Source organism: Marmota flaviventris, chromosome 4 (genome assembly GCF_047511675.1).
Source record: "Marmota flaviventris isolate mMarFla1 chromosome 4, mMarFla1.hap1, whole genome shotgun sequence".
In the NCBI taxonomy this organism is placed as follows: Eukaryota; Metazoa; Chordata; class Mammalia; order Rodentia; family Sciuridae; genus Marmota; species Marmota flaviventris.
The window spans coordinates 151896897-151918200 of NC_092501.1; the positions used below are offsets into that span (position 1 = coordinate 151896897).

General features: G+C 42.3%; 1 protein-coding gene across 1 annotated transcript in view; it reads right to left on the bottom strand.

Annotated features, from left to right (window-relative positions):
* Positions 1 to 17114, bottom strand: part of Dct (dopachrome tautomerase) — a 32377-nt gene extending 15263 nt beyond the window's left edge. Inside the window, exons 1-6 of the mRNA XM_027938922.2 lie at positions 16820 to 17114; positions 9049 to 9348; positions 6776 to 6876; positions 5794 to 5960; positions 2405 to 2584; positions 778 to 913 (exon numbers count right to left, since the gene is read on the bottom strand). Of these exons, the coding sequence (XP_027794723.2) occupies positions 778 to 913; positions 2405 to 2584; positions 5794 to 5960; positions 6776 to 6876; positions 9049 to 9348; positions 16820 to 17114 (1179 nt within the window). The remainder of the gene's footprint in view (positions 1 to 777; positions 914 to 2404; positions 2585 to 5793; positions 5961 to 6775; positions 6877 to 9048; positions 9349 to 16819) is intronic.
* Between the last annotated feature and the right edge of the window lie 4190 nt (positions 17115 to 21304).

Here is a 21304-nt window from a genome sequence, read left to right on the forward strand (position 1 = left end):
TACAGGGCATTGATTACTCAGCAGCTGAATAACGTGGCCCTGACTGGCACTCCCTAATTTTGTTTGTCTCTGGAGAAACCATTGGTGAACATATCTTACAGACAAATAGAAGCTTAAAATTCTAAACTTTACATCCCATGGTCAAGTTTTACCAATTTTTTTTCCTCTTGTTTTAGAGGGAGTCAGAAATTAGACTCAAGTGTATTGAGGGAGTTTACCACACGTGGGGTGTTAAAGAACCATGAAGCCCCTCCTGGTTAAGCGCAAATCTCTCTACTGGTTGTCTTCCAACTCAGAGGTATAAAGCCAAGAAACAAAGTACCACAAATGTGAGCTTCTGTCTTTTTGCCACTGTTGAAGGTGTTTGTCAAATTGATTTGCCCAGCATCCCATCTCCATTTTCCTTCCCTCTTTAGGTTACCAGACCCTTTCTTTCCTGCAGGTAATTAACTCATTGAAGGTGGTTAACCCACTTCAAAACCACTCATTTAACCAACAAGAAACCATTTATAACTCCATTAATTTATGAACTCAACTCTGGACTGTAAATTTCTGGCCAAGGTCATCCAAAAGCTACTCATCCCAGAAGCATGAGGTTCTGATTAGGGGCTTCAAATACCAGCTCGCCAACCCAAGGGTGTGGATTATATAAGCCTACGTCACCTTGTTCCCACAGAGAATGAAACCCCACCAAACCTTAATGTTATTGAAAAATAAGTAAACCTGACATGTTCTCTAGAAACTTCTCCATCTTATTCTCAGAGTCTTGGAACATACCACAAAAACAGGGTCATTGGCAGCTGAATGTGGCTGAGCATTTGTCCCATTCAGGAAGGCGTGGACCAAATTGTGAAGGTTGGCCACTTGAGAGTCGATCGTCCCATCTGCTTTATCAAATCCTTCCAGGGCATTCCTGAGAGAAACCAGAACATCAGAGATAGAGGCAAAGATGGAGAAAGGCCTCTGCTCATGGTTTCCAGCCTAGAAGGCCACTTCTAATCCAGGGCATATGAGAGGCTCTGTCAAGGCTACTTGAGTAAGCCCAGACCCGTGATGTTAATCTTCCATAGGGAAGGAATTCTTAATCCACACTACTTCTGCCTCTGTCCAGTTAAAATTTATCTTCATACTCCATGACAATTATTTACCTTCATACCTGCCTCTCATGCTCTTGAAGGTCAGGGTCTGAGTTTCCCCTCTTTTTTTAATAGCCGAAGTCAAATATCCTGCCATGATGGTGTGTGACTGATAAATTAATATCTAATCTTACCTATGCATATTTCTCAACTAAACAGATCTTCACCTTGACTGTAACACATAATATCCTAAACATATCCCAGTATTCCCAGTATCTTTCTTTATGCCTTAGGAAAGAATTTCTCAGGAATTTTAATTGTCCATATCCTAACTCAGTGATCCTTATTAAATCTAAGCACACCTGAGAATCACTGGAGAGAAAATCACCCCCTACTCCTAGAGTATCTGATTCAGGAGGTGTGGGCTGGGTCCCAATAATTTGCATTTTTCTAACCAATTCCCAAGTGCTACCACATTTTGGGGGGAGCACTCTCCTAACTCTAATCCATAGGAAATGCAAGCTAATTTAATAGTATTTTTGTCATAATAAAAAACATGCATGTTCCTTTTAAAAACAATATTAAATGTTGCCCTTTACCTATCTTTGACACTACTCTGCTGTATCCAACTCCCGCACAGAAACTGGGCCCTGCTACACCTACACAGCTTCTGCACTTCAGTTCAGCCTACTATGCCTTTGGCCCCAGACAAGTTGTACAATTTCCATGAAGTTAAGAGAGAGAGACTCTAGTTTTGGAGAAGACGATAAATATATCCACCATCCCTTTTGGAAGTCCTCTTCCTCTTCATTAAAATCTTATTTCTGTACTACTTCTCATAATTCTTCCTAAGTCTTTTGGGGGTGGAAGAAAAGCAATAGCTGGTCTTCACATTTTGAGCACTGGAATGCCATTGCTGTGCCATAATTTGAGTTGAATTGATAATTTAGACTCCAATATTAAGGTCTGTGGCTGATAAATTTCTAATGTGACCATTAAAACCGAAGAAAAGAAAAACAAGCAGCACAGGCATTTTTAAAGCACTATAATTAACAAGATGCCATGGTCCCAGAGACTATACCTAGATAAAGAGAAAAATTAGAAATAAAAAAGGTGCTTTTGGACAGCTGAGTTCAAAGGGAAGAAACTCTACAATTGGCTCCAGTGTGTGGATGAAGACTTCCCTGATGCGGATGCCTTACTTCCTCTTATTAAGCCCCTCTCGTTACTCAACTCGGAGAAGTATCCCAGTCCCTGGATTTCCTTCCAGGCTACCTCAGCTCCAAACTGAAAATCTAAAGGTGTTGTAAAACAGCTTGAGCACCAACCTGAAGCTGAAGGTGGAGTTCTGGAAGAAAGGAGGACTGTCAAACTTGGGGAGAGACAGACAATCTTGTACATTTTTTAAGGTGGGCAGTTTCTCACTGTTTCTTCCCACTCGGTTTCTTCTCAGCAAACCTTCATAAGTGCCATTGCACAGGGTGACCCGGCGGTTGTAGTCATCCAGACTAAGATTTAGAAGATTAAAAAATAATATATTTTAACTCATGAATATAAATTTGGGTCAAACAATCATATTCATAGTTATGGTAAAAATTTTGTTAGCTGCTAAAAATACTACCCCTGAAAATAACTACGGATCAAGAAGTTTAAGAATGTAAGAGGCACAAAATATGAATACAAGGATAATGTGATAATAATTACTGTTCCATTGAAAAGAGAGTAAGAGGCCCTTTAAGCAAAATGGCAACTCCTATGATGGGCATCTGGATCTGGGACAGCACAGTTGAGATCAGGAGGAGCCACATTACAGTGAGCCAAGCCAGTTTTGGTGGAAGTGACTATGTAGATCTAGGAAAGCATTTCAGGCAAATTGCAGGCAAACAAGAGATGAACAGCATAAAAGCAGATGCAACTCTACAGAGGAAAGGTTAATCAAAAAATTATTTTAAGCCAGGTGCGGTGGCACACACCTGTAATCCCAGAAGCCTGGGAAGCTGAGACAGGAGGATCTATGTTCAAAGCCAGCCTCAGCAACATCAAGGGGCTAAGCAACTCAGTGAGACCCCATCTCTAAATAAAATTCAAAATAAGGCTGGGGATGTGGCTCAGTGGCTGAGTGCCCCTGAGTTCAACGCCCGGTACCCTGTCAAAAAATTATTTTAATGTTAAAGGAGACGGAAATGTTAATTACCTCAATTGGATTATTACACACTGCATACATATATCAAATTATCACACTGTACCCCATAATTTATACAATTAAAATAATAATTAACATTTTTAAAAGAAGGAACACCATCTCCAGAAACGTGCGATGGCTACATGACAAGCAAGGGGCTGACAAGGTCCCATAAAACACATTCTGCCCAGCCATGGTGACCTGGAATTCCACCTTCAGACCACTGGTTCACTGACAGAGCTTTAAAGAGGTTACTGTGTGAGGGTTTTTAAAGGATTTTTGTTGTTTGCTTGTTTGTTTGTTTTAGTTGTAGATAGACATAATACCTTTGTTTTATTTATTTATTTTTATGTGGTGCTGAGGATCAAATCCAGGACGTCGAATGTGAATTTTAAAAGCTAAGGGATCATGTCTGCTGTGGAGAATGGAATGAGCACACACACGGACAGAAGCAGCCAGAACCCAAACACTAAGCAAGAAAGGCCTCCAAATCAGCATTTCCCAAAGTGTGTTACAGGGAGATGGGCTGTGAAATAAGAGTCTTGGGATCTGGTCAACTGAGGTTCCTCTTGAAGAATAATAGTACATTTATCTAAGGATAGCTAAGGCTCAGAGATGTTCTAAAATTAAAAAAAAAAAAACTCTTAAATTCAGCTTTCTCTAAACACATGATCACAAACACCTCTTGACACATCACCTATTAATATCCAAGACACTATGGGAAATGGCACTTTATAGAATTAAGAAATTCAGATAAAAACAGATGGGTTATTCCACTTATCATGGAGCCTGGAGCCCTGTCCTGCTGCAGGACATGTGGGAGATGTGGAAGATGAGGTCCCTGTCGAGGGGCATGGGGCATGGGCTCCTAAGAACACATGCCTGTCCAGGCTCAGTACTAGCCATGGGCCAGGAGGTGTGCTGAGCTCAGTGCCCAGGTGCAATCTAAAGATGGAGAGGCAGAGTAGTGGGGTTAAAAGCATGCGGGGGGACTGGGGTTGTGGCTCAGTGGTAGAGCGCTTGCCTTGCTTGCTTGAGGCCCTGGGTTCCATCCTCAGCCCCACATAAAAATAAATAAATAAAATAAAAATATCGTGTTCAACTACAACTAAAAATAAAAGGGGGTTTGGAAGAAAAGAAATGAATAAAGGCAGGCAGAGGATCCTCTTGGAAAATTGTTTTCTGAGATACAATTGTCCGCCCTTATCTGCAATTTTGTTTTCCATGGATTCAGTTACCTGAGGTCAACTCCAATCTGAAAATATAACTGTGATACACTAAGGAATTAAGATATTCTGAGAGAAAGAACACATTCACATAACTTTTATTATAGTGTTTTTATACTTGTATTTTATTATTACTTATGGTTAATCTCTTACTATGTCTAGTTTATAAACTTTACCAAAAGAATGTCTGTCTAGGAAAAAACATGATGCATATAAGATTTAGTACTAGCCAAGGTTTCAGGCATCCACTGGGGTCTCAGTACACATCCCCCGCTGAAGTCAGATAACTGTACTGTGCCCAGAGACAGAAATGGGTTCAGGGAGTCTTTGAGGAAAGAATGATTCCTAGGCTGCAGGTCACTTACCTTATAATGTGGTCTTTAGGGGTTCATAGGACATGCTCCCATCCCCCTCAACTGCATCTTATGGTCCAGACACAGCAGGCTGCTTCCAGAGACTTTCCTAGTTTCACACATGATGTTCCTTCCACCAAGGACACACCTGCCACCCTCCCACACTCTCCTCACCCTCCCTGATACCTGACTGACGTCTGTGCCTTCTTGAGTCTCAGAACAATCATCTCCACTCGCTGGGGACTTGTCCTGACTCTCTTCCTGGCTTTGCATGTGCACTGGTTATAGTACTTCTCAGACTAAATGGCAATTCATTACAAGAAATCTATCTTGCTAAATACAAAAGTATATAAAAAGGGAGGCAGTACTTTAGTCATCTTGCATTCCTAGCAGTATCGCATCCCTAGAACATGATTGGTACTTAGCAAAGGTTGACTGAATGCAGGAACTACTCCTAATTTTAAAACAGTTGATCTCAAAGTGATGGCCAAGCATATTCAATTCACAGTGTAATTTTGATACGTGTACTTTTTTTTTTTTTACTAAAGAGCTTAGAATTTTAAAAATTCCACCTCCCAAGGGAAAGTTATTTTCAGAAACATTAACAGAATCCTATGCAGAGTACATTAAAAACAGAAATCTAACCAGGTGTAGTTTGCATACCTATAATCCCAGCAACTCAGGAGGCTGACGTAGGAGGATTACAAGTTCAAGGCCAGCCTCAGAAACTTAGCAAGTCCCAAAGAACTCAGTGAGACCTTGTCTCTAAATAAAATATAAAAAAAGGGCTGGGGATATTGCTCAGTGGTTAAGCACCCCAGGATTCAATCTCTGGTACCAAAAAAGGAAGAAAGAAAGAGAGGGAGGGAGGAAGAAATCATTCTAATGAAACAACATCCATCTCTCAGCCACATAAGACAGTCTTGGGCTCTCTACTGCAATGCATATGTCATTACCTGTCACAGACAATTTTCCAGCTGGAAAATCTTGAGTTCTCACTGATCAGAGTGGGATCATCTTGTCTTGCTGCCCCCAGCAGCTGGTCTGTGCACACATCACACTCGTTCTTGCCAGTGGCAAAGTTCCAGTACGGCAAAGCAAACGACGCATTTCCAGTGAGTCGCTAAAAGCAAAGGTCAGGTCCAGTCATTAAATTTCTTCAGATGCAATGGGAAGGCATACAAGGTAAAGACCGGCAGGTGTCTTGACCAAATGCATTGTGAGATTAAAGGTATGACAGGTGGCTGAATAAAGAAATACATTAATGCAATGTTGCTCAGCCTTTATAAAAAAGAAAACCCCACCATTTGCAACCATAAAAATGAACATAGAGAACATTATGCTAAGTGAAGTAAGCCAGATAGAGAAAGAAAAATTCTGCATGATCTCACTTACTAAAAAAAAAAAAAAAATCAAATACATAGAAACTGGTGGTTACCAGGGATGGGGCAGTGGGAGGCAGAAGGGAAGATGCAGGTCTAAAGGTACAAAGTTGCAATTGTGCAGGATGAATCAGTCTAGAGGTCTAAGGTACAACCTGAGGACTGTGCCTCATAATATTGTACTATGTACTTGCAACTTGCCTATACAGACCTTAGATTCTCGTAACACTCACTAAAAAGAAAGTTAGCTATATAAGATCCTGAATATGTTAATTTTATTGTCTGTAGTTATCACTTAACCATGGATACCAAGATAAGCATGTCAAAACATCATGTTGCAGGGCTAGGGTTGTGTCTCAGTGGTAGACAGCTTGCCTGGCATGTAAGTAATGCCCTGGGTTTGATCCCCAGCACCACATATAAAATAAAAGAGCCACTGACAACTAAAACATATTTTTTAAAAAAGCATCATGTTGTACAGTACTCATTAAATACATACACATATATATATATTTTTTTCTAATTAGAAGTATCAAACATATAAGTTTTAACCAACCTGCAGATCTCTTTCCAGCCACAACAAGTGGTACCGGTGCCAGGTAACAAAGGCAGGCCCTTGGTGTGAGAAATCTATGGCCTTGTAGGGGCGCCCTGGTCCTAAAATAATTGGGAAACATATTAGAGATCACAGAATAGGATATTTAAAATGTTAACCCTTATCTTGGATGTGTCTATACAGCCACAATACTTTAGAAAATATATACATATATATATATATATATAATTATGTTTATAAAATATAAAATATATTTATGTTTATATGCTTATAAAATATGTTTATAAAAGATAAAATATATTTTTTCTAAAATATCTATATTTTTTCTATATATGGTTTTTATTTCTTCAAAGGCAACAGTAGCAATAATGACAAAGGAATTTCAGAAGCCACTAGCACTTTTAAGTTAAAATCCCTTTCATTTCCTAAAAGCCTAATTTTAAGCAGAAAGCCAGGAAATTCAAGTCATGCTCAGCATCAAGAGCCCCATTACACAACAGCAATTCATTAAGAAGAAAGAGAGTATCCAAAGTGTAGACCATTCAGGCAAAATGAAATATATACTTTTTAAAAAGACATCTTCTAACCCATTCCTTGCAAATGCATAAATTGATAAGGGAAGGATTAATTAATAATATAGCAACTTCAACCACACTTAGTCCTAATGCAGCTTTTGTATAACCAAAGAGAACTTTCGTGGATTCATCCTTGTCCATCAATCAGCTACAACAGCTAGCTGACAAGCATGGTTGCCGAGACCAGAGAGAGAAAACTACATCCAAACCAATTTGGCTGGCCACTGGAACTGCCAATTCAGTGAAACGCTTTGGGCAATTTAATGCCTTCCTGGCTGCCTGTTCCATCCTTCTTCCCTCTTTCATAACAGCTTTTGATGGTTATGTAGAAACTTTAGCTAACTTTAGTTCTTTTTCAAAGTACCTATAATAACTTCAGAGAGCTGAACAGACATGAATATAAATTTAATTCCTAGATATGACCAGAAACTAAAGTTTTCTTTTCCTCTTGAGAGACTACCCTCTCATAAAGCAAAAATTCCTCAGAGTGATGACAGGAAAACTATAAAGGTTGATAGCTGGAAGAGCCACCTTCCCTATCGATAAAGAAAGACAGATGCTTACCTGAAAGGCAGGTTTTAAAAAGACTTATTTATACCAAAAGCAAACTGCTATTGCTGCCATTGGCTACAAAATTACAAAGTCTTTTTTATTTTTTTAAGTGTTTTAATCTAGCACAAAGTTTCAAGTCCTCCAAAAGTAATAATGAGGAGGCATAAGAGACAAGGAATAAAGAATGCCCACAGGTGGGCAATACCAAGTGAGAAGTGCACCATTTCAAGTGAGTTCAATGTCTCTATTCACCCTCATCCCAGTGAGGGAACTCCAAAGTAGGACCAGTTGCAGGTATAGCTAAGCGTGTACAGCTGCCATGAGAAGAATCTAGAATGCATCCATTCTCCTGGAACAAACTGATGGCTTCTCTCAACTGATACATAACTCAGGATGAAGCTACACCTATTTGGTTAATGAGGTTCACAGAAGACAGTCTTCCAGTCCAACTCCTGTCCAGGACCAGGAAGGGTCCTTGATATTTCTCAAGTATCATTTGCATTTCACGTTTTCTCAAGCATCCAACGTAACCGTGGCCTGCAAGGCCATACAGGAGGAACTCTAACATTGTTGTGACCCAGCTTGTATTTTTCCTTGACAATACAACTCCAAAAAGCCTGGGCATTTCTAACACAGCCTGGGAACCATGAGTGATGATATAACTACAGTCTAAAGACCCGGGAGGTTAAAGCACTGCCCACCTCCCACAGGAGAACTCCAGTTCTGCACAAAGGAGTGTCATGTGCTTTGGCACTTGTTCAGTTAATTCCTCTAATTGGAAGAAGAGGTCAGAGAGGGCTTCCATAGCCAGATTTGTAATTTTTTTTTTTTTCTGGAATGGAAAGGAACTTGCTCTCACTTCACCGACTCATGCCTTTGAAGATTAAGGGCTTCATGGAGAACAGCTTAGACTTTGAACCAAACAAACTAGAGGAGAGAACCCTTTGAAATGTCTGTAGCCAACATACAAGAAGAAACTGCTGCCTTCTGCCTTCAGGTAGCATTTGGTGATTCTGTGACTCTGATAAACCTAGCCCTGCCTTGAGGTTGCTCTCTTGTTAATTAACTAGTGTCAAAAAAATCCCTACCCCTTCTCCCCAGCAAACACAAACCTGTAATAAACCTTAAGCCAAGGGGAAAACCCACCTAATAGTGTATCTCTAACAGAATAATAATGCAGCCACACAAAAAAATCATAAATGCTGCAGTTGGCGATCTGTGGCTCAGTCCTACTGGGCCCAAGCAGGCCCAGCCAGTGCTGGGTAGTGATCACGTAGTCAGGGTGGGTCCTCTTCTTGGCAAGGTCTAAGGCACCCAAGAACTGCTCCCTTTCCTGAGGGGTCAAGGAGTGAATGTTCCGTCGAACAACTGGTGGCTTCCTCTGATTGCAGTTGGGGCCCGACCAGCCAAATTTGCAGTCTCCACAGTTGTAGCCAGCAAAGTTTCCTAGTATAAAAAGGGAAAGATGAAAGAAAAAGTAGGTTATATAGTTTGGAAGAAATTTCTGAATTGGAATCTTGGAGTAGAATTGAAGGGAACATGAAGGTGCTTAGAAAAGGGTAAAGACAAGTCAACTTGTATGTGTAGCGTGCACACAGACACACACACACACACACACACACACACACACACACTGAAGACCAGGTGAAGCCTGGCAGTGAAGCAAGCCAGTGAGAGAGGCCTTAGAAGAAACCAACCTTGCTGTTGACACCTTGATCTTGGACTTCCAGCTTTAACAAATGTGAAGAAATAAAGTCCAAAACAAATAATAGTCAATTGACTTCCCTTAGTCTCCTCTCAAAATCCAAGTGAACTGAGCATCAGAAAGTTAGCTAGAAATATTCCCAGCAAAGAAACAGGGTATGAAATGCATGAGCACTGTTATAAGCTGAACTGTGTCCCCTCAAAATGCACAAGTACTGATCCCCAGTACCTCAGCCTGTAACAGTACTTAGAGCTCAGGTTCTTACAGAGGAAATCAAGGGCCGGAGCTGAAGCTCAGTGAAGCGCTTGCCTAGCAAGTTCAAGGCCCTGGGCTCAATCCCAAGTTCCACACAAAATAAGAATAAGAATTTTAAAAATAACATTAAAAGGTAATTAAAACAAAATTGGGTCATTGGAGTGGGACCTAATTCGCCATGATAGGTGTCCTTATAAGAGGAAATAAAGACTCATGCATGGTTGAAAGAGCTGTGAAGACCCAGGAGAGGACCGCCATCCATGAGCCAACAAGAGACCTTCCGAAAAACCAACCCTGCTGGCATTTCGACCTTGGCTTCCAGCCTCCAGAACTAGGAGAAAGCAAGTTGCCACCGTTTAAGCTCCCCCGCCACTCCGGCCACCCGGGTCACCCTGTCCCCACCATGGTACTTGGTTCCCATAGCCCCAGCAAACCGATGCGTGCTGCACGGCCTCTTGCATACCGTACAACGTGTTCTAACCTGTTCCTTACAAATGCACACACCCATGGTGCATAAATTGGACATGTCCCTTCTGATGTCCCCCCATGCCGCCTCGGGATGTCCTCAAGGAGCCGGCTGACCACGTGGCGTACACCACAGGGCTGGCTCAGAGCTGTGCAGCGACATTGAGAGTGAAGAGAATGCACCCGAGCAAAAGTGGACCCATAAGATAGAAAGAGACAAGCTGCCCGCCAGGAATTGGGGTGAAATCTGACATTTAAATGCTGTTTACTTCACCAAGGAGCCGGCCTTGAGACGAAATCGAGGGTGGCCGGCAGGTGGTAAAGGTGAGTTGGCAGCCCTGACGGGCAGGTTTCCGGCCAGCAGCGCTGTCCCCGCTTTGTCACCAGTGGTACCGAGCCCCAGGCAGGTCTCTGAGAGGCGCCTCGGGCTACATTCTTTTAGCCTGCCTCTGATTTCCCTCTCGCCCTTCTGCTTGTGGACATCCTCAGGAGGTGAGGAGCCAGAGAGAAGATTTAACTCCTGTGGGTGGAAAGGCCCAGATGCTCCTCTGGCTGAAGACCACCCACTTGCGCTGACCCTCTCCCTCTGCCACAGGCCTCCAGATGCGCTTCTGTGCCCCTCCCTGTGCCTGCAACACTTTTGCCTGTCCTGCTAAATTCCTCCCTGCCCTGGCTACCAGCCGGTCCCTGCAGCTTCACAAGGGGTTCTCCACACTGTCATTCCTCTCTCTCTCTCTCTCTCTCTCTCTCTCTTGGTTTGCTTGTTTTGTTTTGTTTTAATGGTGGCCTTGAACCCAGGGCCTCACACAGGCTTAGCTGGGCAAGTCCTCCTGTATGATCCTTTAAAGGAAACAGCATGAACACAAAATCATTCGCGCTTGTACCCTGCAAAGAAAATGCAGAGGCTTCCCTTTTCATTAGATTTTTTTTTTGATAGAAAAGAAAATTTCATTAAAAATACAATAGGTAGGGAGAACTAAATACAAAAATAGTTAATTATTTGGGTCCTATGCTCCCTTGTTACATACAAAAATATTTTAGCTACTCTTATATTTTTGTATTTTCCCGTTTCAGTACCCTGCAAGAACATAAGTAAAAATAGGCAAAAATACTTAAAAATTATTTTTCCAGGTTGAAAATCATGTTTTTTAATAGTGTGAGTCAAATAATGAAATGTATGTGGATGACTGGAATAAGGCTATTAAATACATGGTATTTATTAGTAAGTATTTATTGAGCAGATACCATAATACTATTCGATTTACAGGATACTTCCAGCTTCATGGAACTTGAAATCTATTCATTTTCCCTCAGGCAACCTTACTAAAATTCTACAATCTCTATTTTTAAAAACAAATTTGATTAAACCTAGACTGGCAGATTTTACAGTAAAAGGAAATTTTTCAACATGTGATTGAGCAAAATTCTGTGCCTGAAGAATATTAACTATCCAGAGGAGAATTTGGTCAAACTTCCAGCTGTCTTCCTGGAGTTGGGTTAGATGATGGGAGGTAAATGTACAGTCACTGCTCTACAATTGGAGAGTCGTTCCTTGCTGCAAAATGCTAAGAAACCTGGTGATATTGATGTGTCACTGACCACACAGTCATACTAGTGCAGGAAGGATGTGGACAGTGAAGGATGCGGGGGACCTCGGAGGGGTGCAGGGTATATGTCCTCTCTGTTCAATTTTTTTTAATCTAAAACCACTCTAAAAATATTTTTTTAAATGCTAAGAAATAACACACTGAAGGTTTATAATAGTAAATTCAATACATACCAATAGATAAAGGTGCAAAAATTGTTTTTGAATCTTGGGGGTCGTGTTGTTGAAGTTGAGTAATTTGCAACTTTATTTGGTGAATTTTGCAACTATACACTTTCTTTATTGTGATTGCTCTTGGTTGATAGAAATGAAATTATCAATAACTGATAATTTATGAAGGAAATAATTCCCTGACCATCACTACTTGTGGAGCAGTCAAACTAGACATGCCTTGATCGTGAACGAGGCTGTGCATAGGGGAGGATTGGGCACAGGGGGTATGGGCAATTCCTAAAGTTAGCTAATGGCTAACTTTACAGTGAAACTAAAATTGTTCTAAAAGTAAAGTCTGAAAGAAAAAAAATCTCAGCACGCCTTCCTCTGTGCTCCTATAACTTTTTGTACTTTGATTCAGATGAGTTGGCAACTTTGAACTTAACCTCTCAGAGCCTGTGGTCAGGTACAAGAGTTCTATCTCACCCAGCTCTTCTGAAAAACAAGTACATTAATACACAGAGTGCACAGCTTGGTGCCTGGTACAGAGTCTGTCTTATACCAGATGTCTGGTAGCATCCCTAGTATTTTTAGATGCCACTAATCAAAAAGAATAGCAAGTTTTTGTTTTTTGCATCTGTCTCACTTATCACTACACCAAGCACATCTTAAGAATGACATTGGGTTCATCCCCCTCTCTGTGTGCTGGCTGGGCTGGCACTGGAAGAATCAGTGAAAAGCTAAATATAAGGCTGTGCCACCAGGGGGTACAAACACAAATAAGGCACAGTGCTGGTGCCTGATGGAGATGAAGGGCTTATGCCCATTGAAGCATCCCTCACGTCTGTGGGAAAAGTGAAATGGGAAGAAACCACACTCCGTGGGATGACGAAGACCACACGATTAGCCTGACTCAGGAGATCACAGCTGCCTCCCTACCGTGGTGATCAGCTACCAGCTAAATACTAACGAGAAGGCGTTTCTCTGCATCTGAGCTCATCTGTGACCCAGAGATTTACTCAATTAAAAGAGAACAATTCCGTTTCAACAGGTCTCAGAGAAAAACCACCAGATCTCTGCAGCCGGGTCTCTTTCGTTGTTGAGCTTACAGATCCTGCCTAAAGAACTTGTGGAGATGATGAAGTCGATAGGAAAATGTAAGGACGTGAAAACCCAGCACCAGAAATATTCGCTTCTTTCATTCTGGTTCCTGGTAGGCTCTTAGGTCAATTTAACATGATTAATTTTCTTCCCTTAAGCCACCAGTAGTTAAAAAAAAAAAAAAAAAAAAAAGAGGGACATTTTAGAATGATCATGTTCTTGCTGGGAAATAGAGGGGGTGGGGATAGATGATACCAATCTACCATTGAGTATGTCCTTGAGCAAAAATTAAATTTAAAGAGTCAAAGTTGTCTGCCTACTTAGGACTAGATTGTCTGAACCCCACACGTTCCTACACGCACCGCATCAGCTCAACCTCAGAAAGCTATTAGGCTAAATAGGCTTAACGACCCCCGATTAGTGAGTTTACAAGGAACCCTAAATAGCCTATTCCTTTTAATTAGAGATTCTATTATTTTAATAACAATACTTTATACTTACCTAGGTCCTTTCATCTATAGAGCTCAAAAGGATTTTACAACTGCGGTTTCATCATTATCCCCATTTCAGAGATTGGAAAATGGAGGCACTTAGTCACTTGTACAAACAAGAAGTGCTCAGCCAACTGCTCCAAAACTATTTGGTACCCAAGCTTTTCAAAAGCCCAGAGACACAGCTGCAACTGACATGTCCTCTTAAATGCCAACTGGCAAGCAAACCTTATAAGGTGAATGGCTAATGCCAAAATTTACTGAGATTCGGCTCTTCCTGACAATTAAGTTCAGTAATTACACTGTGTTACAATTTATTCCTGCAGAGAATAATGAAGTTCTCTAAGGGGAATTTGACCATTAGAATTTAGGGGATTTTTTTTTAATCTCAGAATTTGGATTTGTTTTTACTTATTATGCAATATTACTTTGGCTAGCTTTATGCTTGTGGAAACTATGGGATATTTATTTTCCAAGTAAACTTTAAAAATTCAAAAACATCAACAAAAGCTAACTTATTAGTTGACTGCCAAAGCTAATCAGCATTTCTTCCTTAATAACTTTTGGAGGATGCTAAGAGAATTTCAGGGGCTCCACTATGAGGCTACCAGAAAGGAAAGTCTTTGGGAAGCACGAGATCGGGTTTAAACTCTAAAGACTCCCCTCAAACCATGAAAAAAAATTATCCCTGAAGGTGAGTACCTCACTCCAAACAACTGGAGGACATATGTCCTGCTTTGGGACAATTGACCCATCACAGAATGATAATTACTGAACACTTTTCAGCTCAGGCTCTAAGGACTTAGTCTGGTGCCCTAAGACTCAAAGAAAAAGTCCATCTAGCCAACATAACCAAAGCCATTCAAGGTTGGGATGCAAGCAGAATGGAATATTATTCAGCCTTGAAAAAGAAGAGATGCTACCATTTGCCACGACGGGGATGGACCTGGAAAGCATTGTACTAAGTGAAATGAACCAGTCACAGAAAGACAAATACTGCATGATTCCTTCTGATGAGGCATCAAAAGTAGTCAAAGGTACAGAAGTAGACAATGAATGGCAGGAAGCTGATACACAATGAATATCAAGTTGCAACAATATAAAGTGAGGAAGTACCAAAGCTCTTCTGTACAGCACTGTGCCTGTAGTTAACAAGGTACCGTGCACTTTCAAATGTGCTATCAGGGAAGCAATTGTGTTAAGCTGTCTTACAAAAGCAAAAAGCTAAGAGGCAGAAGAAAACTTTTGAAAGTGATAAATATGTTTGTTACCTTGATTGTGGTGACTGTAACATAGCTATCCATATGTCCAAATGCACCAACTTGTATGGATGTGCAATGTTTTGTATGCCAATTCTGCCTCACTAATGCTGGTAATAAAGGAAAAGTCTAATAAATTAATTTTTTAATATTTATTTTTTAGTTGTAGTTGGACACAACACCTTTATTTTTTTTATGTGGTGCTGAGGATCGAACCCAGGGCCTCGCACGTGCTAGGTGAGCACTCTACCGCTGAGCTACAACCCCAGCCCATAAATTAATAGATACAGCAAACCTTGTTATCTAAGAAAACAAAACATGAACTTGCTATGGGAAAGCGTGACGGTCCTGAGTGAGTCAAGAAAAAGTAAATCACGGAGAAGAGGTGAGCCAGAGCCTAAGGATGGGGCCCTGGGGCGGCCATGGCCTTGACAGTGGCTGGGAATGGAGACCACGTACCCTGAGAAAGCTCTGCTCCTTCAGACAGGCCTGTGCACATGTGATGTCCTTGCAGCCTGGACTTACAGGCTGGACTTAATTCTGGCTCATTGTCTTTTGGAGAAGGGGGTCCCTTTTGTTCTGAGAGTAGGTCACTGTGACCCTACGTCCCTGTCACCTCTAGAGGAATATTTATAAACAGTCCCCAGCAAAGGGAAACTGCAGTTGTTCCTTCCATCCTGCATGCTCTATTCTTTCCACCTCCACCTTTTAAAAATAAATTTGCTAGCCAGGTCAAAAATATGAGGGAGATATTGATAAGAAGAGTCAACAATTATATCTGATTACTAAAATCTGCCCCAGGAGTCTATAAAATGGAGATTCCCAACTTTTGAAAGTGGGAATCTTGTCATGGGAATTCTGTCATGTAATACTATAAAAGTATTTTAGGGATTTGGACAAAGACAGCCTACACCCACATCACGGCTACCTTCCCTTAGTGAATCCTCCTCAGACCCTCATGTAGCTTGATCATTCTCCTATGTTCCAGCATCATGTGAGAAGACAAGGATAAGGTGTTCTCAGAAGGAAAACGTCTGATGCAGCGGCCACCAAAGCACAGCATCCAAGGACTTCACTGCATTTTGTATTTGAAATGCCCCACCAGCCTCTGAATGGTGCATGGCTGCTAGAAACTGAGGGGACACACCACGAGGAGGACTTGAGAAGGTCCAGAAGAGCCAGAGGAAAGAGCAATACAGAGATTCCAAAGAAACAGCTGTGACAGAGACCAGCATCTAAAGGAGGGACACTGAGCAGATTTGGTAATGGGCACAGTTCAAAATCTGGACAAGAGTGGAAAAAAAAAAGCCATTGTCACCTACTAACAACCCTCCCCCCCTGCTCACTGAGGACGCCGTCTTGCCTCGTCTCCCCAGAGCTGGCAAGGTCACAGCCCAGGCATAGCTGTAGTGAGAAAGACGGAGCCTATTTGAGCCGTTCAGATCTTGAGGAACGCTGAGGCCAGGCCTGCGGAATACCTGCCTGCCACTCTTGCCCCTGTCCACATGCCAAGCTGCACACACACACACCCCATTTAGCATGTGGGAACCCATTTCAGGAGAGGGCACCGAATCCATCCTGAAAGGACTTGTTCTGAATTTCAAAGCCTACTCTCCAGCTCTTTAACTTCCCCTCCAACAAACAAGCCAAAGGTATGTTGGCGTGCATTCAAAACCAGGCTTGGCCCGTGTGATATTTATTTCGTTTCCATAACTGGATACACTGGAGGATATGATATAACCAGGACTTACTGAGCTACAAAACACATACACGTTTGCCTCCCGAGGCCTGGTCTGACAGTCTGTGTTAACTGTCTCGTCTCAGCGGAGACCCTCTCCACCAAGCTCTGAGCATGGCCCAGACCTGCCCAGAGGGGCCTCACCTGTGCACTTGCAGGTCCGGTTGAAGAACTTCCTTGGCCACTGCTCACGGTCATCCTGGTTTCGCAGGACGTATGGGCCACTCCAGGGCCTGGTGTCAGCTTGCACCTCTGCACACTGCCCGCGGCCCTCCTGTAAGCCACAGACGTTGGCCGGATTGGCACCCAGTGGTGGGCAGCACTCCTTGTTCACCAGGTTGTCCAAGGTCATGCAGACCCGGGGGAACTGGGCCCAGGCTCCAGGCAGGATTCTGCAGCCCAGGCACCCCAGCAGAAGCCCCCACTGCATGGGGCTCATGGCTGAGAACTGGGAGGACCCGGCACACTCCTCCTGTCTTGCCTTTCTCCTCCTTCCACTCTGGAATCCTTGAACATCCACTTGTCAAGTCTTTCTCTTTTTTGGTATTTATCGTTTTTGCATTCTATTCCTCTCCTCTAAAAAAAAAAAAAAGTACCCACAAAAATCAGAAGCTATGTGTGTGCCCGTGTGTACGTGCACACGCACATGTTATTTTATGATTCAAACAACTAACACAAATTTAATTTCATTAGAGGCACCTCTAACAGCCCAATTTAATGAGGGTAGCACTTCTCACCATCCTTACCCCGTTAAATCAGGCTTTGTCTAATTGAGTTAATTTACAGAGCGCCCTAGTCATACTACTTATTATGCTGGTATTTCTAAGCCTCCCTCTTTCCTCCTTAGTCCTTGACTTTAATTGCCTTGAACTCAGTTCAAAAGCCAAACACCGTGCTGCCTTTATTCTTTCTGGCCCGCCACGCCACGGGGCCTGGTGGGGTTTGTGTAAGGGCTGGGAGAAGCCATCATTAGGGGGATTAGTATTAGAGAAATCCTCATCGTTAGCACATGACCCAAAGCGCACAATGAAGGAGATAAAGTTTCTGGCTTGGTTTCAGGAGGGCAAAACCATCCTCTTTATTGGACCCATGTGCTCCAGCCAAGCTTGTGACCTCAGACTTCCCAGGGAGTCAATAGATGCAGTGAGCTCTTCAGTCAAAGGCTCTTTGCAGACAAGCACGCATTGCTAACTACATCGCCCTCATGACTGCTCATGATGTGCAAGAGAGATCACCACGGGAGGTCACACACTTTGGAAAATAAAGAAATATTTATTTAGGACTGGTGTACAATGAGTTGCTTTGTTTCAAAATTATGAATTCTCTTCCTTCCAAATAATAATTTGTTCTTCTCTGTTCGGTGCAAATGTGAAGCAGACTTTTTAAAACATTTACGTGATCTAGCCCACCTCAGAAATCCATGATGGCCATTATCTAGTTACAAAGAAAAGGCCAGGGAAGAATTGGGAGGGAAGGCTCCCAGGTGAATCTGCTAATTTATATTAAAGCTAGGCATTATCAAGCACCAGTCTAGAAAGCACCTCCCCGGTGCTCCTGGAGGACGCAAGCGAAGCACCAGAGGGACAGAGGTGGCCACCTATCAGAGCATCTGAGGATTCCTTCATGGAGAAACAGGACTGTATTAGTGTCCTAGGGTCTGTACAGACCGCTGACTGACACTGCCTCAGTGTTCATAAAAACACTTTATATCTGGACAGAAAGAGAACTGAGGTTAGATTTCAGAGCAAATTCTGAAGGTAGGAAAAAAAAAAGATACAGGTATCCACCACCTGGACATCCATGTCCCTCACCATTGATATTGAGTTGTTGTGACCAATTAAATAGCAGTTCTCACGTCAGGCTCAATGTCAATGCTTGCCTGTAGCCCAGTCCCATGGAATCATAATCTGAGCAGTTTTATACATCCTCTAGGCAATCCTACTCTACAGCCAAAGTTTCAGGCCACTGAGTGAGAATGAGGTATAGCCCCGAAGCCTGAGAGTAGTTAGTCTCCTCGGGCTCCTGTAACAGATGTTCACAAACTGGGTGGCTTAAAACCACAGAAATTTGTTTTCCCACAATTCTGGAGCCAGAAGTCTGCAACCCAGGTGTTGGCAAGGGCTGGTGTGTGTCAGCACTCTGCGTTCCCTCTAGCACCCTCGCCCCTTCCAGTTTCTGGTGGCTGCCCGTGGGCCTCGGCTTCCCTGGCTGGAGTCTGCAGCACTCTGATCTCAGGGCATCCCCTCCCCTGTCTGTGTCTCTTCCCTCTGTGTCTGTATCTTATAAGGGCACTTGTCACTGGATTTAGGGCCCACTTGGATAATCCAGGATGATCTCATCTTAAGAATCTTAACTCAATTACATCTGCAAAGAAGACTCTTTCCAAATAGGGCCACATTCACAGATTCTGGGACATGGAGGGACCACCATTCAATTCATGATGTCAAGACTGGGGGAAAAAAAGAACTTGAATGACACATAATCATAACATCTCAGAGTAGGAAGGACATTCTGGATCTCGTTCTGACTAGTTCCTGCCAGTACTGTAACACTTCGGAATTTTATTTTACATTGTATGAAGCTTTGGAGTTCCAGAAAAGTGAGAATCAAATTTCTTGAATACCGACTGATAGAGGCAGCAACGTCACATCAGAATGCCCCACCCCCTTCAAGGTCTAGGTCCTGGGACCTCTTTTCTTTCATTATGACACATGCTAGATCACTCAGTTCATCTGAGGCTCTAAATGCAGGGTGTCATGACTCCCCCAAATTGCATCTCTGGCCTGACCTCAGATGTGAACCCCAGATTTGCCTATCCAACTTCCTATTTGACCCCTTGGAGGTCTAGACATCTCTCATTTAGAATGTTCAAAGCAGGACTTTTTCCTCCTTCTGTTTGTCCTCCCTTGGTCTTCTCCATCTTAGTAAACATTCGAATCATCACAGCCCTTGAATCTTTGACTCTTACCTTACCCCCTTCCTCACATATGCTTTCCAATGTACTTACCATATGATCCAGGGTTCTTTCCATGCATTGCTCTAATTGTGGTCTGTAGATCACATGAATAGTGTGTTACTGGTCTGCATCAAATACAAGGAGGACCAAAAGTGAGAGCCAGCCTTTAGAAACTTCCATAGCGATTAGCGGCACACACTGAGCACATGATCAGTAGTCTTATTAAAGAGGGCAGAAGACAGCTAGTGCGTTGTCAAATTTGCACAGTGATGATCATGTGGCATGAGCTGTAGATGGTCACGTGCATTTGGATTCCAGGTTGGTCTGTGATTAAAAATAGTTTTTTTAAAAATTCCTTACCACAGACCGTTTGAGATCTGACTTATAAGATCCTCCGTGATCTGCCCCTTGCCCCTGCCTCTTGCTCTGCACTGGCAGAATAGTGCCATCACTCTGTTACTCACACGCATCCCTCCTGTTTCCACCTTGACCTTTATACTGCTGTTCCTTGTGCCTGGAATATTCCTGCTCAGAAGAAACCTCCTTGTCCCTCCTTGTCATTCGGGTTTCGCTCTTAAGCACGGCCTTCCCTTACAGCTCATCTAAGCACATCTACACCTACATCTAACCACCCGCTTTCTTCCATATTGCATTGTTTTATTTTTTGCATAACACTTAGTTATTCATTTATTATGTTGATTTTACAGTTGAGGAAACCAAGGCTGCAAGACCTTAGTTAGCAAACTTAGAACAGTTTTACCTGACCCCAAAATTCTTCATCTCCTACTCTATGCAATGTACAGGGATGAATTTCCTTCCTTGCCTTCCGTGATCTCATTTAAATTATAAGGAACTATTTAAATTTAAATGCTTCTAATTTAAATGAATTGTTTTAATATCACTACAGAAGCCCTCAGCAGATCGGATTATTACTAAGAAATCCTCATTTTGATAGACGAGATTGATGGTACTTGAGAGAGGGTGGGGTCCTTACTAGCTTGGCATTAACTGAATTACCTTTGGATATCAAGCTGTCAGCCTTTATGAAGGGTGAGAAAATATGGGAAGCTTGTAAGGTATTTTTTATGTCATCTGATACACCTTACAGTGGACAGATTTCTCTCAGCACTCAGTATCCAGAAAAGCTGCATATCCTCATAGCAACCAGCTTGTCCTGAGCATTCAGGGACTGTCAATCTCGAGTTTCTTTCTTTGCCTTGGCCACTTAGGAGGTGTAATGCCAAACCTGCAGCCCCCACATCATGCAGTATTTCTGCAGTATTTAGTTGGATATTTTCCCTCCCTTGTGTTCCTGAGTTCTGGGATTCTTATTTTATCTTTTTGAAAATTTATGTATTTCTCCAGCTGTCTCAAATCCTTTGAGAAATGAGGCAGAGTGGTACATGCATGCACACGTATATTTCTATGTGAATCTAAAAGTAATAAACATCCAGCCAAATCATTGTTGGTAAGCAAGACACAACTTAGAAAAGAATTCAAGGAGAATCCTTGAGAAATTGATGTCCATAAACTCAGATCTAAGGACGTAAGCCAAGAAGATCCCAGATCATAGTTGTGGTTGCAATTAAGCATTGCCTTATTTACATAATGGAGACTCTGATGGGAATTGAATATCAGAATCCAACAGGAGGTAGTTCAGGGTGTATTGAGAC